This window comes from Chionomys nivalis, chromosome 2 (genome assembly GCF_950005125.1).
Source record: "Chionomys nivalis chromosome 2, mChiNiv1.1, whole genome shotgun sequence".
In the NCBI taxonomy this organism is placed as follows: Eukaryota; Metazoa; Chordata; class Mammalia; order Rodentia; family Cricetidae; genus Chionomys; species Chionomys nivalis.
The window spans coordinates 255,179-282,651 of NC_080087.1; the positions used below are offsets into that span (position 1 = coordinate 255,179).

General features: G+C 37.2%; 2 protein-coding genes and 1 pseudogene across 2 annotated transcripts; all 3 read right to left on the minus strand.

Annotated features, from left to right (window-relative positions):
- Positions 1-4,794: 4,794 nt before the first annotated feature.
- Positions 4,795-5,739, minus strand: LOC130869959 (olfactory receptor 5W2-like). The gene has a single exon (XM_057762494.1). It carries the CDS (start codon positions 5,728-5,730, stop codon positions 4,795-4,797), a length of 936 nt encoding a protein of 311 aa, XP_057618477.1. The 5' UTR covers positions 5,731-5,739.
- Positions 5,740-8,346: 2,607 nt separating this feature from the next.
- On the minus strand, positions 8,347-11,755 carry LOC130862776 (olfactory receptor 5W2-like; annotated as a pseudogene).
- Positions 11,756-12,005: 250 nt separating this feature from the next.
- LOC130862785 (olfactory receptor 5W2-like) lies at positions 12,006-12,956 on the minus strand. Its single transcript, XM_057752596.1, has one exon. It carries the CDS (start codon positions 12,936-12,938, stop codon positions 12,006-12,008), a length of 933 nt encoding a protein of 310 aa, XP_057608579.1. The 5' UTR covers positions 12,939-12,956.
- Positions 12,957-27,473: the final 14,517 nt, after the last annotated feature.

Below are 27,473 nucleotides of genomic sequence, written 5' to 3' on the forward strand. Positions count from 1 at the left end.
TTTAATTAACAAGAGTAAATTCTTCAGAAAAGAGGCAAACATTCTAATCATATAAAAAACCCAAGCTGATATATATCCACACATTTACAAAGGAAAGCATGAAAAAATATTCTCCCTAAAATACAGCCACCAAAAACTGGTCTTTGAAATGGGGTCAAAAATGAACAATTGCCACACTGTATGGGTAGAAAATAGGTGTGGTGTGAAGAGCTAATTTTAGTTGTCTGTTTTGATTTACATTTTGAAAAAGTATTCAGTTATTATGTATATTAGCTCCATCTTGTCAGTCTTACTGTGTCATTTGCTACAAATCCTATACGTAAAGGATGTATGCAAAAGAAAGGATGTTCAAGGTATAAAAGAATACAGGTAACATAATATTCTAGGAAGTTTCATGTTTCCTCTGAAACCCTGTTGACTCTCTGGTTATTATGTTTTTGCTGATTTGGAGGTTTTCTTTAGCTCTCTAAAGGGCTAGCATATGTATAATAGAAAATTCTAAGCTTATGTGGTTTTGTAACTGACTTATATGACAGTTTTAAAGTTATCTACTATATTTTGGTGTGATGATTGTTACACTAAAATATTCAATGCATTCCTGTAGGAAATAATGAGGCAATGTCCAATGAGATGTAACTACCTATATTTTCTCATCATGTTAATCATAAAGCATGCTACCCTAGAGCTTTGTTAATTGTTTGGTGTGTGTGTAGAATGTTTGTAGTCATCCTGGGACAGTTCTGATTTTTATTGAACTCCTCTTCCATGCTTCCCTTTCTTTAGGGATACATCCTTCTACAGGCTGCAGTCTACTCTGACAGCATCTAAACTCACTTTCTAAGAAGCTATCATCCCATGTCATGCCAATTCCATGCCAATATCAAGACAGAGCATGGGAAGAACACATGATTAAAACTGATTGGTTCAAAGAATTTCTGAAAGATACTTGAATTTTAATAGAGAATGTGCTTTTTCATCCTGTGGTAAAACATTTAGGGTATAATTTTAGAATATCAAAAACAATGAACTAAGATGCCAACTAAAGATAAACTTATGATATTGGATGCCAATAAAATATACTTATGAAATTATAAAATATACTTCTAGGTATATTAGTCATAGACTATGTCTACTTTTAAACTTCTCACTTCACAAAAATATTTGTGTGGCACTGAGTCAATGATTACTGTCAAGTAAGGTCAAAGGATGCTCCTGGTACCAAGGAAAATCAGAATCATTAATCTATCTTGATGTGGGAGTGTCATATCAATCTGTTGATTTCATTGGTTAAGTAATAAAGAAACTGCTTGGCCCTCATAGGTTAAAACATAGGTGGGTGGAGTAAACAGAACAGAATGCTGGGAGGAAGAGGAAGTGAGCTCAGACTCAACAGCTCTGTTCTCTGGAGCAGACGCCATGCTCCCCTCTCCCCGGCAGACGCGATGAAGCTCCGACCCAGGATGGACGTAGGCTAGAATCTTCCCGGTAAGCACTCCTTGGGGTGCTACACACATGAATAAAAATAGGCCAAGCAGTGTTTAAAAGAATACAGTTTGTGTGTCATTATTTTGGGGCATAAGCTAGCTAGGGAGCCATGAGCCGGACTGTGGGAAGAGGCCCACAGCTACTACTACACTATCTAGACATGAACACAAGAAAAATTGTGTCTGAAATCTGGGAACAACTCTGATCTACAGGAGTGTATTTCAGTGACATGAATATAGTATAGGATTTCCACTGGCTGACAAATTTTAAATGCTTTTTAATCTCACATATAAGTATAGTGCATCTTGGTCATTCACCATTCCCTTTCTCCAGTTTCCCAATTCGGTAACCTAATATATGTACAGATGTCTTACAATTTCAACTTGGTTTTTTTTATAACCAACCAATAAAAATCTGCTGAACATAAATTTACGTGGTAAAGTCATTTAGTAAGGCATGCGTCTTAGTGTTTATTGCTGCTGTGAAGAAACACAATGATCAGAGCAACTCTTATAAATGAAATATTTTATTGTGGCAGCTTGCTCACTGTTCACAGTATCAGTCCATAATGGCAGGAACATTATGAGATTCAGAAAGGATTGGTGCTGAAGTAATAGCTGAGTGTTCTACATCTTTAGAAGAGTCACAGAAGTGCTGTTATATGTTAACTTTGTTGCCCTGAAAGGTGTGTTATTTAGTTTCTGTGATAGGTGTGACAAAGACTAAGTGTTATCGGAAGGATAGCTGGTGAGGCTTTTTCAGAAGCAGATTTCCATGGAGGTCATTATCAGTTTCATTGTGGAGCAGATCAGTATTGAAATAGCATAGTTTTTGTTCAAAGAAGTAGTTCCTTGGCATTATTATAGCCTCATCTTTTTAAAAGCATTCTCAGGATTAGTGTGGGATTACCGGTCAGTAGAAGTCATGGACATACTGAGAATAAATAAGACAGCTGGAAAGTTCCACAATGTAATTTGTCATGGGTCACTATTTAATAGAAGGGAAAAATATACAGGAAGGAAGAATGTCATTTGCAAAAAATTATTATAAATGTTTTTAATCAGGGCTGGGAGAGGAAAAAGATATTGACAAACTGAATGAGTGGCAGAGTAGAGAGAGTTTTGCCCTGGTTGGACAATACCAGTGCTTCTTGCTTTTAATGTTTTAATTATTTAATGTCTTATTTTTAGTTGATCCAATAGTATACAAATTTATGGGGTGCAATGTAATGTCAAGAGGTACATGAACATTATGTAACAATCAAATTATCACAGTTGTCATATTAATTACCTAGAATATTTATGATTTCTGTATGGTTCAATGATAGAAATAATCTCTCATTTTGAATTAGATAGAATAGGATAGTTGACTTTAGTCAGACTAATTTGTACTACAAAGTCAAGTTTATTCAACCTTTTCCATTCAAAAAATTAAGCATAAAATATGAGTAATGAGGGTCTCTGTCTCTATCTCCATCCACTGCCAGATGAAGGTTCTATGGTGATATGCAAGATATTCGTTAGTATGGCTATAGGATCAGGCCATTTCAGGCTCTCTCTCCTCAGCTGCCCAAGGACCTAGTTGGGTACATCTCTCTGAACCCCTGGGAACCCCTCTAGAGTCAAGGCTCTTGTCAACCCTAAAACGGCTCCCTTAATTAAGATATAGACAGAGACACACATTGGAGCAATGGACTGAGCTCCCAAGGTCCCAATGAGGAACAGAAGGAGGGAGAACATGAGCAAGGAAGTCAAGACCACAATGGGGGCACCCACCCACTGAGACGGTGGGATCACCAAGGCCAGCTGGACTGGGACTGAAAATGCATGAGATAAAACGGACTCACTGAATATGGTGGACAATGAGGGCTGCTGAGAAGCCAAGGACAATGGCACTGAGTTTTGATCCTACTGCATGTACTGGCTTTGTGGAAGCCTAGCCTGTTTGGATGCTCACCTTCCTAGACCTGGATGGAGGGGGGAGGACCTTGGACTGCCCACAGGGCAGGGAACCCTGACTACTCTTTGGACTGGAGAGGGAGGGGGAGGGAAGTGGGGCGTAGGAAGTGGGGGGAGGGGGAAGGAAAAGGGAGGCGGGGAGGAGGCGGAAATTTTTAATTAAAAAAATAATAAAAAAAGAAAAGAAAGCAAAAAAAAGCAAACAAAAAATATGAGTAATGAGTACATAAATATTTAAGTAGATCTTTTCATCAGAGGACATAAAATTGTCAAAAACATCAGTATGTCCCAGGAAGTGAAAGTTATAGACACTCTGCTGCTTATTTGCCCCATTTCTGACTTCTACCTTGTACACCTTTACTTATCTGGCCAGCTCAGCATCTCTGATTCCAGCTTATGCATCTGAATTCCATCATCCTACCTAGATATCTCCAGAAGTTAAGGTGCATATTTAAGAGTCCTTTCTTCTTGGGTATATAGATATAAAGAACTTTTTTTACCTTCCCTGCCTTTCAAATTGATAGTATTAAAAAAGTATAATGAAAAATGTGAAGGCCCAAAAATACAAGCCTCTTTCCACTTTGTCTGAAGTTCAGAGAGTTTCAACCTGCTCAAAGTTGTTAACAACAAGTATGCCTACACACCCTGACCTAGAGGGTGGTTACTTGATGTTTTGCTTTAAGAAGGCCTAAACAGGTAAATCCACTCCACTCTAACTAAAGGTCAGATAATTCTAGCTGCTTCTCCTTCTTTTGGATTAAGAGGTTTGACCTTGAGAGTGGCTCCCTTCCTGACTCCTGGTCTAGGGTGGGTTCACTGCCTAAACCACTGAATGCCTTTCTCAAGAATTAATGACTTGATATCTCAAGCTTGAAGCATGTAATTGTTCTAGTTGTCCTTTGCATGATGTTAACATGGTGTTTCGCCTTCTTCCTGCCTTATGTATTGAGGCATAAAAGTGTTTGCAAAATTAAACACAGGTGAATTTCAGCATTCACTGTAACTTCCTCCCTATATTATCCTATGCTTCTGTTTATTATTCTTCATGTCTTCATTGTTTTTACTTATTTTTCTAATCCCCATGCCTCTACACTGGTAAATGGTATACTTGTCAAAACTGTTTTTTTACAAAAAACCACACAAACAAATATGATATAGTGAAATACAGAGTATTTTTTAAAACTACATGAGGTTTGTACATAGCAGTTACTAAAATATATATTATAATAAACAATAAATAATAATAAATAGTTACATGAGGCTTATCTTTTATTATATCTGATTTAAAGTATCAAGATCATCTGCTTATAAATTTATATTAAAATATGTATGCATATTGAGAAATATCTATTTAATTAAAGGCAACTCTACCTCGCAAGTATTTTTTTACACTTGATTTTACATCCTTGTTCCTCAGGCTGTAAATCAATGGATTGAGCATGGGGATCACAAGAGTATAAAACAATGAGGTCATTTTGTCTTGATCCAGGGAATAGGCAGAACTTGGCCTGAAATACATGAAGAGCATTGTTCCCTGAAAAATTGCAACAACAGTCAGATGGGAAGTACACGTGGAGAAAGCTTTGAATCTCCCCTCAGCGGAGCGAATCTTCAAGACTGATAAGATGATGTAGCAGTAAGAAACAAGGACTCCTGAGATGGTGCTCAGTTCAATAAACCCAAATAGGGTGAATATGACTAGTTCATTGACCTCTGTACCTGAGCAAGATAGTAATAGGAGAGGAGGGACATCACAGAAGAAATGATTGATCTCACTGGACTCACAGTAACACAAGCGAAATGTCAGTGTCGTGTGTGTCAAAGCATCTACCATTCCAACCAGATAAACTACAGCCAGAAGCTGATAGCACACCTTTCTGGACATGTCTACTGCATACAGCAAGGGGTTACTAATAGCCTTGTACCTATCAAAAGCCATCACTGCCAGAAGCACACACTCAGCATCTGTAAAAATGCAGAATATGAAAAACTGCAGAGCGCAACCAACAAATGGAATTGAATTGCTTTTGGCCACAAGACTCATCAGCATTTTTGGTCCAACTGCAGTAGAATAGCAGATGTCAGAGAAAGAGAGGTGGCTGAGGAAAAAGTACATTGGTGTGTGAAGCTGGGGCTCTATTCTGATCAATGTGATCATTCCAAGATTTTCAATGAGAATAACGAGATAAACAATTAGAAAAGTAGTAAATAAAATCACCTTGATTACAGGGTTATTGGTAATTCCCAAGAGAAGAAACTCCGTGGCTGAGCAGTTCCCAACCTCCATTCTTCTTTGTTTGATGAGCTGTTTCCAAATAAAAGGATAAGTTAGGGAATGTTTTGTGTCTAAAATATTGTTATTATATTATATACTGTTATTATAAATTATATATAATAGGTATTTTTTTCAATACATGGTTTTTCTGTATAGCTTTGACTGTCCTGGGACTTGCTCTGCAGACTGTGATGACCTTAAACTCACAGAGATCCTTATGTCTCTGGCTCTTTAATGCTGGGATTAAAGATGTGCACAAAAGCCTGGCTCAATATTTTTTTCTTTAAATTAGTGTATGTTTTCTCAGAAAAAAACATAGGCAGATATTATTTTAAATAAATATTATTATAAAAGTCTATGTAAGTTGTTCATTAATAAATAGTTCATGTGATGATTGAGACACACACTTTGACAATATATTTGAATAAATTAAATATTGACTCCATATTAAAAATAATATAAAATCAAAGAAGGATAAGTCAGAAGGTAAAAGGCAGCAAATTCATTTGTTTGATAAAAATGAGCACATTTGTTGCTGAAGAAATATATTTGAAATTCCTTGCTCAGCCTAGATATAGTAGGGAGGGCCTTGGACCTTCCCCGAAGCAATGTGCCTTACCCTGTCTGAGGAGTGAGTGAGAGGTTGAATATGAGATTAGGAGAAGGGAAGGAAAGGGAGTAGGAACTGGAATTGGTAAGTAAAATCAAAGAAGATCGTTTGTTTTGTTTTGAAATAAATAAATAAATAAATAAAAATAAAAGAATATATTTTGAACAAAAGGGAAAAAAGATTAAAAAAGAAATATATTTGAGTTTAACAGCATTAACACTATTAATTTTGTTGCATAGACATTAATAAATGGAAATTATTCTGTTAATTTAGTGTGAAGGTTTTGTTGAATAATTAATTATGTTTTGAGGACATGTTCTACACGTTACCTTTGCTGCTTTCTCAAAATATTTATAATCCATTTATTACATTTACCAAATTCCAAATTATAAATGATAAAATATTTGGATCATGAGAAGACATGACATCAAGCAAGATAGAATATTCTACTAAGTACAGTGGCTTCTCACTAGTTCTTAGCTTAGAAGGGTTGTTACAAAATAAGTGGAAAGATGCCTAACAATTTCTGAAGTTATACATGTCTTGTCATCTCCTTTATATTTGCATTTATGTGTGTATATGTATGTCAGAGCCCTAACATGAGTCTGTCTTTTGATGTAGAAATATTGTAATGTAGATGGAAGTCTGATTATTACTTTTTATACTCAACTGTAGTTTCACTTACTCTATTCTTTCATATAAACTGAAATATATGCATGATGATTTGTATTATTAATTGTCTTATTATTTAGTAAAACACAATATAGATTACATGCATATTGCTTCTGTAAAATGATTTGCAATGTAATGGTTTACCGATGACTTCAGAATAAATATGAACAAATAAATCCTATTTAAAATGTTCATACAAATAGCAAGTGAAGTAATTTAATAATACATAGTACAAACCAGAAGATATCATTGTCATCTAGATTGTATATTATGTTTAACTTCATGAGTTATTCACTTACACATTACCCAATACCAATACCTCAGTTTCTCAAAGAAAACTGAATTATTTCAATATAAAAAATGATTAAATATAAATAAATAATTACTGAATGAATAAGAAAGAAGGAAGGATGGATGGAACAAAGAAACTAACATACCCGAGTTGAGTCTTTCTGTTTTCAACAGTGATGCATGAACTTTATGTAGATGACCTGTTATTTTCACTCGAATGCTACTGGAGACAAAACTCTTCTTGGGGTACACTCTTTTATTCATTAATGGCTAATTAAATTCCTTGATGATCTTTTCCCCAAGGGATACTGTGGCAACTTCAGTAAAGTTGAAATTACACATTTTTACAAGTACTGTATGACTTAACTGGCATTATTGATTTCCCTACTTCAGCTCAAAAAAAGGTTATCAAGCAACACCATTCGTTTTAACAAAGACAAAAATGTACATATTTCAAAATGATCTATACTTTAATGGGTATTACAATAATAATCCATAGTGAAAAATATAGCACATGTATACATATCTATATTAAATTTACTTTCACAGTAAGATATAGAAGTAGATGTGTATTATATATAGCCAAATGATATGCTAACTCCTTTTCATTCTTCTATTTGGATATTCCAGTAACAAGGACATTTATGTGGTTTAAGATAAAGACAAAAATTATATCACTAAAGCTTTCAACACAGTAATCACTGCTACAGTATTCAAATATGCTTGCCTTAAAACAGTGGTAAAGATAATATGTAATTTAGAGATATTATAACTGGAGAACTGATGAGGATTTTTATTTGAACATTAAAGTATGTAAAAGAAGAACATTGATTCATACACAAGTCTATCCTTTTTCTCAGTTTATATTTCAGTCATAAATATTTTCAAATAACTCCACACAATGCAATATCAAAAAATATCAACCCATAAATTCAGGAAAATAACACTTACAATTTGATCCTTTTATACTACACTTTTTTGAGACAAGGTAAATTGTGTTTTATTAAAAGATATGATACATGACATGAGAAAAATATACAAAGAATCTGAAAAGATTAGTTACACTCTGAAGAAAGAAACAAAGCATACTATCATCAGAAAAATGTTTCCAGAATATACAAAGAACACATAAATTCAATTTAAAATAGACAACAGGTGTTATTCTTTAATTTTTTTTTAAATTGACAGTAGATTCTTCCCTCAGATAATACATCCCAACCACAGTTTTCCCTCCCTCTGCTTGTCCTAGCTACCCTAGTCTTCTCTTTCCCCACAAATCCACTTCCCCTCACCATTTTCTCTTCAGAAGAGCAGACCACAACCAAACAGACAAAACAAGATACAATAGGACATAGTGAAAGCCTAACAGTTTTTCTCCTCAGTTTGTAGAACTTTGGATTCTTTCCACTTAGTTCATACCCATTTCATTTAAACATATCAGTTTATATGACCATCAAAACAGTCTTCAATCATTATAAGAGAAAAACACAGGGCAACGCATGGAAATTTAATACTTTAATTACAGTCTCTCTGGGAGAGTCAACTACTGTTATTTGGTTGCATGGACATGCTCTCAAGCTGTTTTGTAAATCATTACATTTATATGAATGGATTTATGCTACTCACAGTCTCGGTTGGGAAACTTTTATTGTAGTTGGCAATGATTAGTCCACAAAATCATCTGTGGATAAATAGGTGAGGAAGGAGGAATGTTGAGTGCTCAGGCAAAAACTGAGCCCAGAGTTTTAGGAAATATCACAGGAAAAAGTATGAGTCACAGGATGGGAAGAAGTGTAGGGAAATGATTTGTTCTAGATATAAAGTGTGATTACCTGGGCCTGTCAACATTTCTTTGTGGGCAAAGTGAGGTTTTATAGCATAAATAATAAAAACCCAGAGACAGATATCGGGGTTAAACCTAAAGATCAGAAAAGCAAAGCAGCCAGCCACTGGCTCCTACCTCTACTTCAGATCAAAATGGGTATCCTGCCTCCACAAATCCTCAGAATGAGACTCAGCTGAGACCTGCCTCGTCCCATCTTCTATTTCTTTCTAGTGCTGTGATTAAAGGCATGCACCACTATTGCCTAGTTTCTATGTTGAACTACTGGGATTAAAGGTGTGTGTCACCACTGCCTTGTCTGTAAGGCTGACCAGCATGGCTGTTTTACATTCTGATCTTCAGGATAGCTTTATTCATTAAAATACAAATGAAATATCTCTACAAGATTTCTCCAATTCCAGAGGAACTGTTGTTATTTAATAGAATCTGGGGGACATGGGGTCATATTCTCCACTGATAGAGATGATGCTTTGTTTCTTATGCTCTATCAAACAAACTTCTGCCAATAGTCATTCATTAAGCTCTAATTAAAGTCAGAAAAATCACAAGAAAAGAGCCTGGGAGGAGGAAGGGATTTTTGGGGGGAATGGGGGAAGAAAAATTTGTTTATGGAGGGAGAGAAGGCAATGAGAGTTGACTACGGTCCATGTATATTATACTTATAAGTCCACATGAAATTGTCAAAAAATAAAAAAGTTAAAAGATAGTAAATCACTTTTCATTTGGGTATTCACAAATATTTTATATACTTTCATTTGTTTGTTTGTTTATTTGTTTCATGGATGCTAGTAATCCAAAGTTGGGTCCTTATCATTGAACAACAAGCACTTTAACCATTGAATTCTATTAATTGTTCCTTTTCCTTGAATTCTTATAAGAAAATGTAAGCAATAGATTGAAGTCTATGTCATCTACACCTTGAGCTTCTGATCCAAAGGTTTCTACTTCTTCAGATTTTTTTCAGTTGAAATTAGTATTTTTTTCGTTTTATATTCTCTCTCTTTTAACTTTTCCTTAAAGTGATGAGTACTCCATGAGACTGGGCATTTTAATTCTTTGAGACTATCATACAAGGAAATTCATGACTGATATTTGTTTCTTTTTTTTTTTTTTTTTTTTGATTTTTCGAGACAGGGTTTCTCTGTGGTTTTGGAGCCTGTCCTGGAACTAGCTCTTGTAGACGAGGCTGGTCTCGAACTCACAGAGATCCGCCTGCCTCTGCCTCCCAAGTGCTGGGATTAAAGGCGTGCGCCACCACACCCGGCTTTTTAAAGGGTGCTTCACCATTGAATTAGATCCTCAGCCCTAGGAATGTTTTTATTATTTTTTTTATTATATATATATATATATATTTTTTTTTTTTTTTTTTTTTTTCGAGACAGGGTTTCTCTGTGGCTTTGGAGCCTGTCCTGGAACTTGCTCTGTAGACCAGGCTGGTCTCGAACTCACAGAGATCCGCCCGCCTCTGCCTCCCGAGTGCTGGGATTAAAGGCGTGTGCCACCATCGCTCGGCCCTGTTTCTTAAAAGAGATTTTGTGTGGATGTCTCTGTGTGTGTGTCTTAATGTGTTTGTCTCTCTCTCTCTCTCTCTCTCTCTCTCTCTCTCTCTCTCTCTCTCTCTCTCTGTGTGTTCATTTGGGTTTGTGACTTCCCACACTTGTATAATTTTATCCACATGGTACTTTCTCAAGCAATGTTATGTTAGCCAGTATCACATTTTATTTATTCATTTTTGCCCTCTGTTTTTAATATATTATGACAGTCCTTTTCCTCACTGGACCTTGCAACTGCTGTTAAATGTGAGGTGCAGGTAGAGAAAGCTTTGAACCTTCCCTCAGTAGAGTGGATCTTCAAGACTGATGAAGTAACAGTAAGAGAAAAGGACTCCTGATTTTGTGCTCAGTTCAATAAAACCAAAAACGATAAATAAGTTCAGTTCATTAACTTGTATGTCAGAGCAGGAGAGGAAGTAAAGCGGAGGTAAATCACAGAAGAAATGGTTGATTTCACTGGACACACAGAAACACAAGCGAAATGTCAATGTTGTGTATTTCACAGCATCTACAATACCTACCATGTAAACCACAGCTAGGAGTTGGTAGCACATTTTGCTGGACATATCTCCTGCATACAACAAGGGGTTGCTTATTGCCTTCTACCGATCAAATGCCATCATTGCCAGAAGCATACACTCCACATCTGTAATGATGCAGAAGATGAAGAACTGCATAACACCCCCAAGAAAAGGAACTGAATTGCTGCTCCTGGCAAGCAAGTCCGATAACATCTTAGGGCAAACTTCAGTAGAACAGCAGTCATCAGAGAAAGAGAGGTGGCTCCGGAAGAAATATATTGGCATGTGAAGCTGGTGATCCATTCTAATCCAAATGATCAAAAAATCCAAGAATTCAATAAAAAAAATGAGATAACTGAGATAAAATAAATAAATCCTAACCCTAACTTAACCCTGCCCAGGGAAGCCTGCTGTTTTATTGAAGGGAAACAAAGAAGTGGATCTGGGGGATATAGGAGAGTGGGGGGGGCACAGAGGGGAAACTGTGATCAAGATGTAATGTATGAGAGAAGAATATTAGAAAAAGCAAATAAAAATACATATACATCGTCAATTATGGTAATCAAGAGAATTTTATAGTGATGAATATTTTGCATTAGCATTATATATATATATATATTCAAACTTGCAACATTTTCATATCTACTACATTAATGTACTTAGGTGTTAGAACAAATACATATTTTACTGGTTCAAACTACAATTTACAACTTCCATCTATGCCATCATTACAATTTTCCAGAAAAAAAATTCCCAAGTGTTATAAATAAATGTTCAGGCACATGTGATAGAGTTGTTTAGGACCACATTTTCATTTTCAGTTTTTGTAGAGCCTCTTTCACATCCGTGTTCCTGAGGCTGTAAATCAAAGGGTTCAACATGGGAATCACAAGAGTATAGAACAATGAGGTCATTTTGTCTTGATCCAGAGAGTAAGAAGAACTGGGGCGAAAATACATGAAAAGCATAGTTCCCTGGAAAATGGCCACTGTGGTCAGATGGGAGGTGCAGGTGGAGAAAGCTTTGAATCTCCCCTCAGCAGAATGGATCTTCAAGACTGATAAAATGATGTAACAATAAGAGACCAGAACTCCTGAGATGGTGCTCAGTTCAATGAAGCCAAAAACAGTAAATAAAGCCAGTTCATTGACTTGTATATCTGAGCAAGAGAGGAGGTAAAGTGGAGGCAAATCACAAAAGAAGTGATTGATCTCATTAGACCCACAAAAACATAAGCGGAATGCCAAGGTTGTATGTATTAAACCATCTGTTGCTGCTACCAGGTAAACCCCAGCCATGAGCATGGAACACACCATGCTGGACATGTTCACTGTATAGAGCAAGGGGTTGCTGATGGCCTGGTACCTATCAAAGGCCATCACTGCTAGCAGTAGACACTCAGAATCTGCAAAGACACAGAATGTTAAGAACTGCAGAGCACAACCAAAAATGGGAATTGATTTCTCCTCAGCCAAGAGATCCACCAGCATCTTGGGTCCAATTGCTGTGGAATAGCAGAGGTCACAGAAAGAGAGGTTGCTAAGAAAAAAGTACATGGGTGTGTGGAGCTGAGAGTCCACTCTAATTAAAACGATCATTCCAAGATTAGCCAGAAGAGTAATGAGATAAACAAGTAAGAATGTGGTGAACAGACCTACTTTTACGCCAGGATTATTGGTAATTCCCAAGAAAATGAATTCATCCACAGAAGAGCAATTTCCCCTATCCATTCTTCTTTATTTTGTAAATTTTAAAAGATAATTTTAAAAACTGAGTAGGTGCATTCTCAGTTATCTCTAAAAAAGAAAATAATTCATTCTCTGGATTTATTTTGTTCAGAAATCTGTTCAATAAGTTATTATGTAGATAGATCTTTATGGTAGTAATCATAATAGAACATACCTGATAGCTTGAAGATTCTGTTGTCATGATATGTAACATCCATATATTATTGTGCAAAATGTACTTATTACATTTTCAATATTTTGACCCTCTATGCCATTACCTTTGCAAGCATGTTTTGATTTCCTGAAATCTTACATGATCTTCAAAATATGTTGACAAAAACATAATTCAAAGAGATTTTAGGCTATAAAATAGAATGTTAGACATTTATTGCATTTAAAAACATTTACCTAAGCAGAAATATTAATTACATATATTCAGATCCTCTAAAATCATGGCTGGTTGAAAGAATATTTGCCAATTCTAAAAGCAATGGATGTCTATAACACTGGTTGATGAAAATTAAAATCATTGTATTCTGATGCCATGTATCTTATAGTATGTGATAACAAAGAAATAAATCAGATTTTCTTGTAATAATATACTTTATTTTCACTGGTCTTTGTGTCTTTTCCAAAGAATTGTCTAGAGACAAACATCTAGACTCTGGGCACTCGAAGAAGCATATTACAAGAAAGCTGGAAAATCTGTGACTTAACATTAATATTTTCTTGTGTTTAGTTTTTAAGTCAAGAATTACGTCTTAAACATGAAAACAGTGTAAGGAAACATGAAATTTTCAGAGCTCTTTTTGTGTGTTCTTTAATATGTGATTGATTTGCACTTGTAGGACTCTTAAATGAAATCTTGTGAGTAGGAAACAGGGATGGATACACACTGAATGCTGTTTTCATTATGCTGGTTCACTAAGTATTACTTATGGTTTATATGGTGTTGAAGTAAAGTTGAATTATCACATGCTATTATTTATGAAGTGGTACTCCATTATCTGTTAAAGGAACAATCAAGAGAGAACACTAGCAAAGACTGTAATTATCATATCGTCATGATGGTCACATAATAAGAGTGTTGTTTATGAATTCAAATTAGATAAATTGAGTAAAATGCTCATATTAAGTTCAAAATCTACTTTTGAGAAAAAACTGTCATTTAATCATTTTACTTCATAAGGCATTAACATAAGCAGCGAGAAATTGATTAATTGATGTAGCCCTCACTGTTTTCCAAAGATGATCAATATTTTTAACTTTGTGTTTTTAAATGTTGGAAATACAGGAACTTACCTGAGGTGAACAGTTCAATCTTACATGAATACTAGGTAGTGTGTGCTTTTTCATGCAGTTAAAATTACGGGTTTAAATTTCTGAAGCTATTTCCCTAAGGTTTTGGTGTTATGAAACCATTTAATTAATTACATTTCTCATTCAGATTTTTCCCCAAAGAATAACATTTTAGGCATAGCTTGAGCTTAAGTTTTCCTCTATCTCACCCATCCCACTCCCCCAAGCTCTCCCCAACTCTCCCTTCTCTCTCCCCCTCTCCCCTTCCCCCTACTGCACCCCACCCCCCATGCTCCCAACTTTTGCATGGCGATCTTGTCTGCCTCCAATTTCCAGGAGGATCTATATATGTTTTTCTTTGGGTTCACCTTATTATTTACCTTCTCTAGGATTGTGAACTATAGGTTTAATGTCCTTTGTTTATGGCTAGAACCCACTAATCGATGCCATATTCCTCTTTTTCAGTCTGGGTTATCTCACTCAGAATAGTGTTTTCTATTTCCATCCATTTTCATGCAAAATTCAGGATGCCATTGTATTTTTTTTTCCCGCTGAGTAGTACTCTAATGTGTATATAAGCCACACTTTCTTTATTCATTCTTCCATTGAGGGGCATCTAGGTTGTTTCCAGGTTCTGGCTATTACAAATAATGCTGCTATGAACATAGTTGAACAAATGCTTTTGTAGTATGATTGGGCATCTCTTGGGTAATATCATTTAGTAATGATTATAAATTACAGAATGCATGTGCAAAATCTTTATGTAAACATAACCTTATAGAAAATAGTTAAAAAACAAATTAGTAGAGGAGTGACATTTGAGTTATTATAGTTTAGGAGAGTCCAAAATGATCCCAAGGCAATGTAGACTGTTGGTTATACCCTAGGATTTCCTTCAGAGGTTGAGATAAGTCTACCTAAACTTGTAAGATTCTAGCTGGATCTGACCTAAAAGCCTCCTCCCTAGGAACAACATTTCATATTAGCCTCCCTAGGAACAACATTTCATATTAGCAGAATCTGCTATGCCTACTCCCAAGGAAGAAAAAAAGTCAAAATTCTGCCTCACTGAGATGCTTATTTACCACAGGAATTTCCAGCATAGCACTAAAGCAGTATAGTAGTGGTCCTTAAGTCTTGGCTGTAAGATTGGACTTAAGTCAACTCAGCAGTATGGAAATCATGCATGAAAATGAAACCTAGCCTACTACCAATGGTTAGTGAGATCAGAGATCTCAGGGGAGGAACTCTTAATGACATTTTCCCAATATTTATGTTCATACTAAGAGGTAAGTGTAATTCTTTCTACTTATCAAAGAAGCTGCTTTGGTACCAAAACACACGGACTGTTACAGAGAGCCCCAAATAGCCAAAATGCAGAAAACAATTGACTGTGTGGTGCCCTGCCCAGCTGATACAGCGACAGCACAATCCTAACACCTAAAGACAAGGAACAAAGTAGAAGAGAAGAAGAATGCTATTATGAGCCAAATGAACAGAATCCTACTGTAAGACTGTGTCTTGTAGATGTGACTGGAGAGATAGCAAATACAGTCACAACAACATGGTTACTTAAATGACCTGAATCATACCAACACCAATGGGTATACCACTGTGAATAAAGGAAATATTTCTAGGCCCCTCAACTAATGGAAGAACTTATAGGCAATTGAGGATTAATGAGGGAAGGAGAGTCAGACTTCCCTAGAGATAAGCTCCCTACATATTTATCCAATATGATGTGGACAATGCTGAAAAGTACACATATAATCTATACTAAATTGGCTTCAGGCAATATGAATAATTCAATCATATATTTATTTGCAAACACACACACATGTAAATACATGAAATTATTTGTATATGTAAATGACAGACTATGATGCCACGAATTTGAAAGGAAAATGGGGGATCAATTACATAGTTGAATTTAATTAATTAAAGATACTTAAAAAGAAAATAAAAAATAAAATTAGGGAAAATAAAAACAAAAAAGAAAGAAGCAGCCTGTCAGGAATGGTAAAATTTTAATCAAAAATTTTGATTAAATATTAGCAAGTAAATACTAGCACATTGGAAGATGCTTTTTTCCTCATTTTATTGAAAATAGATTCTTTCTCTCACAATATAGTCTGATTAGCTTCTTCTCCCTCTGTTCATTCCAATCTTTCCCTTCCTTTCATTAGAAAACAACAGAATAGGAAAAGAGAAACCAACAAATAAAAGTAACAAAATATAATAGAATAAGACAAAACCAAAAATATCACATCAAGGTTGGAGAAGGAAAACTAACAGATGAAAAAGAGCCCATGAGATGCAAAAGAATATTTAAAAAAAATCTACTTGTTGACATACTGAGAAGTCCCCCCAAAAAATACTAAACTGAAAGTCATACAATATATGCACAAGACCTGGAACAGACCCATGAAGGCCCTGCGGTTTCTATTTCTGACTCTGTAATTTCATATAAGCTTTGCTCAGTGAATTTTGAGTTTCTTGTTCTCCCAGTGTCCTCTAGCACTTCTGGCTCTTACACTCTTTTTCCCTTCTCTTGCATGGGATACCAGAAATCTGAGGAAAAGGATTTGATAGAGATATCCCATTTAATACTGAGCGTTCCAAAGCCTAACTGTCTGTCTGTCTGTTTGTGTCTTTCTCTCTCTGTTTCTCTGTGTCTTTTTTCTTCTTTGAGTAATGTCTGGTTGCAGGTCTCTGTAATCCTTCCCATCTCCTGAACTTGGAAGCTTTTCTCATGATGGCTAAATAAGGCATTGATTAAGATTATAGCAGAATATAATTATGAGTCATATTATCACTACTTTTTATTTAAGGCAATTAATATTTTGCTTTACCCTATATGCCAGGTCTATGTAGTCTCTGGTTCTTTGTTTCCAAAGAAGTGTTGGGTATGTATTTTATTATGTGTTGTTGGCCTAAAGTTAAACCAGATATTAGATGGTTATTCCCACAAGCTTTGTATGTCATCATTACCCTAACACTGTAACATAGCTTTTAGGCAAGAAACAATTGTACATGAAAGGGTTTATGTCTGGGTGAGTGTATATGTTTCTCTTTAATTGGGTTGCTGAGTCCCTTACTATACCAAAGATACTAGAACTTAGGAGTGAAGAGTCTATGTAGATACCAACTTGAACTTTCTGTTTTCAGTCACTGTTGTCTTCACCAATGTACCTTGATGTCAGTTTGTGGAGAGCAACATATTGTTATAGCAACAGTCTAGGTTGTTAAGGGATAACACATGACCCTTTAGACAAATAATTAGTCAGATATATTCTAGTCCAGTTCTGATGTTTGACAACAAAGTCAACCAGCTCTGACACTAATTCCCTCATTTTCTGGAGCTATCATTAGGACTGACTTTAGATATTTTAAGAAGTTTTTATTTCACTAGATTTCCTTCTACAAGTTGCAACATTATATAGTAATTACTCAGCCATCTTTTCATGAGTGACTTATCAAAACCAAGGGATCTGATAAAGACTAAACAAAAGGAAAGGCTTTTTAGTATTATTTCTTTGTGAATAAAGTGACTATCTTTTTTCTGTAGATTTTCGCTGTAGATAACTCCCTTTCTTTTACATATTTTGGAATTTATTCCCACAGTTCAGGACTGTTTCCTCCTAGCTACATGTGAAAGCAATTTCCCAATGATAGGCCTCTGTTTCTCTTGCCTAGGAAAATGCAAAGATATACCTTCCTGCAATTATCTTTTTCAGCAGGCCTTTGATCAGTGTTTAGAGTACTCCATTTAAGATATTCACAGATATCCAAGGACATAAAATTGTTACTTGTCCAAGCTGCTGCTCTGGATTTAACTCATGGCCAGAACTGCTTTAAAGAGCATCACCTGGAACAGATAATTTAAAAGCCTGGGTCCCTATTTTCTTTCTACCACCTAGTGCAAAACTCCAGACACAGACTCATAGAAATTGTAGTATTTGGTATATTAGCTATCTGATCAAGAGCCAAGCTTCTCTCTAACTGTTTACAAAGTTTTCTTGGTTACCAGATTCTATGCATGCTGGGAGAAAAGAAGTAGGATGCTGTAAAACTATCTGTTTTAAACTATCATAATTTTACTGAGCCTGACAGTGGTGGCACACACCTTTATTCCCAGCACTTGGGAGGTATAGTCAGGTCTGTGAGTTTGAGGTCAGCTTGGTCTATAAGAGTCAGTTACAGGACAAGCCCCAAAGCTAAAGAGAATGCCTATCTCAAAAAAAGGAAAAACAAAAGTGAAAACAATTCTATCCCCCAAAATACAAACAGAAAAATCTCCAGAAACCCACAATTTTACTGAAAATAAAACTTTTTACTCTTTCTAATTACCTAAAAATGTAGCCTAGAATACTAACCTTTCCCTATAGAAATCCCTGATGATTTAATTTCTTGCTGTTTTCATTGCTTTTATTAGGCTGTATGTTTTTTCCACTCCCCCCACTTTTTACCCTCTCCCCTTCTACCCTCTTTCATGACTCCCACACTCCCAATTTACTCAGGAGATTTTGTACTTTTAACCTTCTTATGTAGATCCTTGCATGTCTCTCTTAGGGTCTGCTTTGTTGTCTATATTCTTTGGTGTTTTGTCCTGTAGGCCAGCTTTTCTTTGCTTTATGTATAACAGCCACTTATGAGTGAGTGCATATTATAGTCGTCTTTCTGGGTCTGGGTCACCTCACTCATGTGGTTTTCTTTAGATCCATCTATTTGCATGCAAATTCAAGTAATCATTAGTAATTTTCCGCTGTGTAGTACTCTATTGTGTAAATGTACCATGTTTTCTTTATCTATTCTTTAGTTAAGGGGCATCTAGGTTGTTTCCAGGTTCTGGCTACTACAAATAATGTGGCTATGAACATAGTAGCACAGACATGGATATGGAGGCCAAAAATGTAGGCCCATTTCCACCTTGTCTGATGGTCAGAGAGTTTGGAGGTTGCTCAAATTATCAACAAGCATAGTTGCATGCCCCAACTCAGGATGTGATTGCTTGGTTCTGTTAACATTAAAATAGCTTATTCAAGTAGGACCATGCCATCCTGACAGGTGATCAGAATATTCAAATGTACCCTCCTTCTTTTGTAACCATGATGTCACCTGGGGAGGGGCTGCTTTGTTAGTAGAATGCTAATGATTTGATGTTGCAGAGTGATAAAGCAATCGACTATTTGAGTTGTCCTATGTACTATGTTAATAAAGGCTTTTGTTACCTTCTCCTCTCATTTATATTGGCTATAAAAGCAATGGAAAAAATAAATGGTGGAAATTTCAGCAATCATTGGAATGCCCTCCTCTATTGTTCTATGGTTTTTATTCTGTTATTTTTATCATGCATCTCTGTATTCTTTACTTATATTTCTAAATTCTCACTCCCTTACCTTGGTAAGAGGTGTTTTTGTCAAGGCTTGTCCTGGACAACTGAGAGCAACAATTAATTGAAACTGAGAATCTTATGTAAAGAAAAGAACGTGTTCAGTAAGACAAAATGGCCCCCTACAACTTTGGAAAAGATCTTTACCAACCCCACATTGGTCAGAGAGCTGATCTCCAAAACATACAAAAATCTCAAGCATCTTGACATTAAAAGAATAAATAATCCAATGAAAAATGGGGTACAGACCTAAAGAGAGAACTTTCAACAGATGACTCTCAAAGAGTGAAAGACACTCAAAAAATGCTCAGCATCCTTAGCCATCAGAGAAATGCAAATCAAATCAACTTTGAGATTTATCTTATACCTGTCAGAATAGACAATATCAAAGGCACTGATGACAGCTTATGTTGGATAAGATGCGGGGTAGGGAGGATGCTCCTATATTGCTGGTGGGAGTGCAAAGTTGTACAGCTTTGGAAATCAGTATGGTTATTTCTCATAAAATTAAAAAAACAATTTACCTCTAGACACAGCAACACCTCTGTTGGGTATATACCCAAAAGACGCTCAATCATACCACAAGGACATGTGGTTAATTTCTTTATTAACTAACTTTCTCACCAGTCATGCTCTAACAACTCCTACCTATTAGCTGATATACAGGGATCTCTGTGTGTGTGAAAACTCTTACCTCGTTTTTAAGGGCCAAAAGAATTTCAGCCCTAGAATCCACTAGGGCTGGAGAATGCTGTTTTTAAGGGTATAAATGACAGGGAACATCTGTAATGGGTAGAGCAAGGGAGAACAATGGGGATTAAGAATAACAGAGAGAAGAACAAAGAAATATGAACAGATGGATCCTGTTGAGAATATACTTCTTTACCTTCAGCATTTAGGCCCTGTTTAGCTTATCATGGTGTCTTTAATTGAACTCTGAAAGGAAGTTTTACTTTCCATATAACCCCACTTATATCTCTTATTTCTAACAATCTTGTCTATCTCCTGCCTTACATATCATCTTCCTTCAAGGATTCTTTTTCTTCCTTCAAGGGAGTACCATATATACCTCTGAGTTCCTTCCTCTGCTTTTTCTATACTTAACCTACCTAGCTTTAAATATTGTACCTTGGTCATCATTTATTTAATGGATAATATTCACAAATAAGCAGTTTCATAGCCATATTTGTCTCTCTGATGTTTGGTTATGTCACTCAGAATAATTTCTTTTTAATTCCATTCACTTGCCTCTAAATTTCACGATGTCAGTTTTAACAGCTAGATAATGCTCGATTATGTAAAAATACCATATTTTCTTTATTTATTCTGTTGAGGACCATCTAGATTGTTTTTATTTCCTGGTTGTAAATATAATTTTGATATATGTACAAACATATACATTTTATAGATGTGTCTTAAACATTTTAAATAAATATATACAAAAGAAAAAAAGAAAGGTAATTTAATATAATAGACTCTTCCCTTTACAATAATCATTCAATGTTTTTTGAAAATATTTAAACATAAAAACAGAACCAGATCCAGGAGTTCCTGTGTAGGTGCCGAGAAGTTTCATCGGGACGGGTGAGTGTGTGCTATCCTGGGGCAGACTGTCCCGGTAGAGAGCACAAACGCCCCTCCCCCAGCGCCCCCACCCCCAAGCCTACCTTGTCTGCAAGGTCCTTAGCTGTGGAACAGTTTCCTGCCCTTTCACTAAGGCTACCAACCCAGACCAGTGAGTGCCTGACTAGAGGGCAGGCCTCAAGGTCCCCACCAGGGGAAGCAGGCCCCTGCTGCTGGGGTTGCAGTCTCTGCTTGTGATCTCCTGGACCTGCTCTCCCTGCCCCCTATTTCCCTTCGTCCCTGGCTCATTGGGGCTACCAGGAATCCCTGCATAGGTGCTGAGAAGTCACATCTGGATGGGTGAGTGTGTGCTATCCTGGGGCGGACTGTACCGGTAGAGAGCGCAAACGCCCCCTCCCCCCCCAGCTCCTGCTGCAAGGCTTTCTTTCCTACACACCCGCCCCCCACCCCCACCCCCAAGCCTGCCTTGTCTGCAAGGTCCTTTACTGTGGAACAGTTTCCTGCCCTTTCACTAAGGCTACCAACCCAGAGCAGTGAGGGCCTGAATAGAGGGCAGGCCTCAAGGTCCCCGCCAGGGAAAGCGGCCCCCTCTGCTGGGGCTGCAGTCTCTGCTGTGATCTCCTGGACCTGCTCTGCCTGCGCCCTACTTCCCTTTGTCCCTGGCTCATTGGGGCATCCAGGAGTTCCTGTGTAGGTGCTGAGAAGTTTCATCGGGACTGGAGAGTGTGTGCTATCCTGGGGCAGACGGTCCGGTAGAGAGCACAAACGCCCCTCCCCCAGCTCCTGCTGCAGGGCTTTCTCTCCTACACACCCGCCCCCACCCCCACCCCCAAGCCTGCCTTGTCTGCAAGGTCCTTAGCTGTGGAACAGTTTCCTGCCCTTTCACTAAGGCTACCAGCCCAGAGCAGTGAGTGCCTGACTAGAGGGCAGGCCTCAAGGTCCCCGCCAGGGAAAGCGGGCCCCTGCTGCTGGGGCTGCAGTCTCTGCTGTGATCTCCTGGACCTGCTCTGCCTGCGCCCTACTTCCCTTAGTCCCTGGCTCATTGGGGCATCCAGGAGTTCCTGTGTAGGTGCCGAGAAGTTTCATCGGGACGGGTGAGTGTGTACTATCCTGGGGCGGAAGGTCCCGGTAGAGAGCACAAACGCCCCTACACTAAGGCTACCCAACCAGAGCAGTGAGTGTCTGCCTAGCGGGCAGGCCTCAGCAACCTCCGAAAGGGAGCGCAGGCACCTCCAGCTTGTATGGCAGTGTCGCCTGTGTTCTACTCGACCCCGCCCGACCCCTTGCATTCGGCCTTCTTTACGCGGGTCATTGGAATACCACGCATCCATGTTTTGGTGTTGAGGAGTTCATCTGGAAGGGAACGGTTCCTGCCCCTACACTGAGGAGATACACCTAGAGAGTTAGTCACAGCAAAGACTGGTCCAAGACATCAGGCCTCTCCTGGCTCCATTTGAAGGAAAAGATGGGCAGGCGCCAATGCAAGAATTCCCCCAACAACTTGAAAGGCAACGTGACATCACCAGGATCCAGGAATCCCGAAATGAGAAGTGTACACCCTAATCCACAATAATTAGAAGAATTCGACTCAAAAGTGAATTTTATGAAAATAATAGAGGACCTTAAACAGGAGGTGAAAAACTGCCACAACCAATTAGAGATTACAAACAAAAAGGTAGAGGAAATGAATAAATCTCTCAAAGATACCCAAGAAAACCAAGAGAAACAAGAAAAAGTAATCAAACAGGTAAGGGAAACGGTTCAAGACTTGAAGAATGAAGTGGAAGTAATAAAGAAAACACAAACCGAGGGAAGGATGGAGATGGAAAATCTGAATAAACGAACAGGAACTACAGAGACAAGTACCACCAACAGATTACAAGAGATAGAAGAAAGAATCTCAGACACTGAAGATACCATAGAGAAAATAAACACTCTCATCAAAGAAAACAGCATAACCAACAAATTCTCATCACAAAACATTCAGGAAATCTGGGACACAATAAAAAGACCAAACCTAAGAATAATAGGGATAGAAGAAGGAGAAGAAGTACAGCTCAATGGTCCAGAAAATATATTTAATAAAATTATAGAAGAAAACTTTCCCAACCTTAAGAAAGATATTCCTTTGAAGGTCCAAGAAGCATACAGAACACCAAATCGACTGGATCAAAAAAAAACATCTCCTCGTCATATAATAATCAAAACACAAAACATACAGAATAAAGAAAGAATACTAAGAGCTGCAAAGGAAAAAGGTCAAGTTACCTATAAAGGTAAACCTATCAGACTTACACCTGATTTCTCTATGGAAACCATGAAAGCCAGAAGGTCCTGGATAGATATACTGCAGAAACTACGAGACCATGGATGCAAGCCCAGACTACTATACCCAGCCAAGCTTTCGTTCACTATAAATGGAGAAAACAAAATTTTCCAGGATAAAAACAAATTTAAACAATACGTAGCCACAAATCCAGCCCTTCAGAAAGTAATTGAAGGAAAATCACAAACCAAGGAGTCCAACAATGCCCACAATAACTCAGACATCTAATGACCCTTCACCAGCACAACTTGAAGAAGGGAAACACACAAACTCTACTACCAAAAGAAAGAAAGAAAGAAAGGAAAAATGACCGGAGTTAACAACCACTGGTCATTAATATCACTTAATATCAATGGACTCAACTCACCTATAAAGAGGCACAGGCTAAGAGATTGGATACGAAAACAGGATCCAACATTCTGTTGCTTACAAGAAACACACCTCAACCACAAAGACAGACATCTACTCAGAGTAAAGGGCTTGGAAAAGGTTTATCAAGCAAACGGACCTAAGAAACAAGCAGGTGTGGCCATACTAATTTCTAAGAAAGTTGACTTCAAACTAAAATCAATCAAAAGAGATGGAGATGGACATTTTTTACTCATAACAGGAACAATTCACCAGGATGAAGTCTCAATCCTGAATATATATGCCCCTAATATAAAAGCACCCACTTATGTAAAAGAAACGTTACTAAAACTCAAGGCAGTCATCAAACCACACACACTAATAGTAGGAGATTTCAACACTCCTCTCTCACCAATGGACAGGTCAATCAGACAGAAACCTAACAGAGAAATAAGAGGATTAAGGGAGGTAATGAATCAAATGGACTTAACAGACATCTATAGAATATTCCACTCAAATAAGAAAGAATATACCTTCTTCTCTGCAGCTCATGGAACCTTCTCGAAAATAGACCACATACTCGGTAACAAAGCAAACTTACACAGTTACAAAAAAATATCAGTAACCACCTGTGTCTTATCAGATCACCATGGATTAAAGTTAGAATTCAACAACAATGCTATCCCCAGAAAGCCTATGAACTCATGGAAATTGGACAGTCAACTACTGAACCACACCTGGATCAAGGAAGAAATAAAGAAAGAAATTAAAGTCTTTCTTGAATTCAATGAAAATGAAGACTCAACATACTCAAACCTATGGGACACTATGAAAGCAGTGCTAAGAGGAAAGTTCATAGCATTAAGTGCCCACTTAAAGAAAACGGAGAAAGCACACATTGGAGACCTAATAGCCCACCTTAAAGCTTTAGAAAGAAAAGAAGCAGACTCACCTAGGAGAAGTAGAAGACTGGAAATAATCAAATTGAGGGCTGAAATCAACAAAATAGAAACACAGAAAACAATCCAAAGAATCAATGAAACAAAAAGCTGGTTCTTGGAGAAAATCAATAAGATTGATAAACCCCTATCCAAACTAATCAAACGGCGGAGAGAGAATACGCAAATTAACAAAATCAGAAACGAAAAGGGAGACATAACCACAGACACAGACGAAATTCAGAGAATCATTAGATCTTACTACAAAAACCTGTATGCCACAAAATTGGAAAATGTAAAAGAAATGGACACTTTTTTAGATAAGTACTATATACCAAAGTTAAACCAGGACCAGGTGAACAACCTAAATAGACCTGTTAGTCGTGAAGAATTAGAAGTGGTTATCAAAAACCTCCCTTCCAAAAAAAGTCCAGGACCAGATGGTTTCAATGCAGAATTCTACCAGAACTTCCAAGAAGACCTAATACCTATACTCCTTAATGTATTTCACAATATTGAAACAGAGAAGTCATTGCCAATTTCCTTTTATGAAGCTGAAGTTACTCTGATACCAAAACCACACAAAGACACAACCAAGAAAGAGAACTACAGGCCAATCTCACTCATGAACATCGACGCAAAAATACTCAATAAAATACTGGCAAACCGAATCCAAGAACACATTAGAAAAATTATCCATTATGATCAAGTAGGCTTCATCCCAGAGATGCAGGGCTGGTTCAACATACGAAAATCTATCAATGTAATCCATCATATAAATAATCTGAAAGAAAAAAACCATATGATCATTTCATTAGATGCGGAAAAAGCATTTGACAAAATTCAACATCCCTTTATGATAAAGGTCTTAGAGAGATTAGGAATACAAGGGTCGTTCCTAACTATAATAAAAGCTATTTATAGCAAGCCGTCAGCTAACATCAAATTAAATGGAGAGAAACTCAAAGCTATTCCACTAAAATCAGGAACACGACAAGGTTGTCCACTCTCTCCATACCTCTTTAATATAGTGCTTGAAATTCTAGCAATAGCAATAAGACAACATAAGGGGATCAAAGGGATTCAAATTGGAAAGGAAGAAGTTAAACTTTCATTATTTGCAGACGATATGATAGTGTACATAAGCGACCCCAAAAATTCCAGCAAAGAACTCCTTCAGCTGATAAACACCTTTAGTAGCGTTGCAGGATACAAGAACAATTCCAAAAAATCAGTTGCCCTCCTATACACAAAGGATAAGGAAGCAGAGATGGAAATCAGAGAAGCATCACCCTTCACGATAGCCACAAATAGCATAAAATATCTTGGGGTAACCCTAACCAAGGAAGTAAAGGATCTATTTGACAAGAACTTTAAGTCAATGAAGAAAGAAATTGAGGAGGATACCAGAAAATGGAAGGATCTCCCTTGCTCTTGGATAGGGAGGATCAACATAGTAAAAATGGCAATTCTACCAAGGGCAATTTATAGATTCAATGCAATCCCCATCAAAATCCCATCAAAATTCTTCACAGATCTTGAGAGGACAATAATCAACTTTATATGGAGAAACAAAAAACCCAGGATAGCCAAAACAATCTTATATAATAAAGGATCGTCTGGAGGCATTACCATCCCTGACCTCAAACTCTATTACAGAGCCTCAGTATTGAAAACAGCTTGGTATTGGCATAAAAACAGAGAAGTCGATCAATGGAACCGAGTAGAAGACCCTGATTTTAACCCACAAACTTATGAACACCTAATTTTTGATAAAGGGGCTAAAAGTATTCAATGGAAAAAAGAGAGCATCTTCAACAAATGGTGCTGGCAGAACTGGTTGTCAACGTGTAGAAGAATGAAAATAGATCCATATCTATCACCATGCACAAAACTCAAGTCCAAATGGATTAAAGACCTCAATATTAGTCTGAACACACTGAACCTGATAGAAGAAAAAGTTGGAAGTACTCTACAACATATGGGTACAGGAGATCACTTCCTACGTTTATCCCCAGCAGCACAGACATTAAGGGCAACATTGAATAAATGGGACCTCCTGAAACTGAGTAGCTTCTGTAAAGCAAAGGACACTGTCACTAAGACAAAAAGGCAACCCACTGACTGGGAGAAGATCTTCACCAACCCTGCAACAGACAAAGGTCTGATCACCAAAATATATAAAGAACTCAAGAAACTAAACTTTAAAATGCTAATGAACCCAATAAAAAAATGGGGCACTGATCTGAACAGAGAATTCTCAACAGAAGAAATTCAAATGGCCAAAAGACACCTAAGGTCATGCTCAACCTCTTTAGCGATAAGGGAAATGCAAATTCAAACAACTTTGAGATACCATCTTACCCCTGTCAGAATGGCTAAAATCAAAAACACCAATGATAGCCTTTGCTGGAGAGGTTGTGGAGAACGAGGCACACTCATTCATTGCTGGTGGGAATGCAAACTTGTGCAACCACTTTGGAAATCAGTGTGGCGATTTCTCAGGAAATTTGGGATCAACCTACCCCAAGATCCAGTAATACCACTATTGGGAATATACCCAAGAGATGCCACATCAAATGACAAAAGTATCTGTTCAACTATGTTCATAGCAGCATTGTTTGTAATAGCCAAAACCTGGAAACAACCTA

Bases quoted from the DNA above. Each gene is read 5' to 3' on its own strand.
- LOC130869959 (XM_057762494.1), bottom strand. From the start codon at position 5,730: ATGGAGGTTGGGAACTGCTCAGCCACGGAGTTTCTTCTCTTGGGAATT.
- LOC130862785 (XM_057752596.1), bottom strand. From the start codon at position 12,938: ATGGATAGGGGAAATTGCTCTTCTGTGGATGAATTCATTTTCTTGGGA.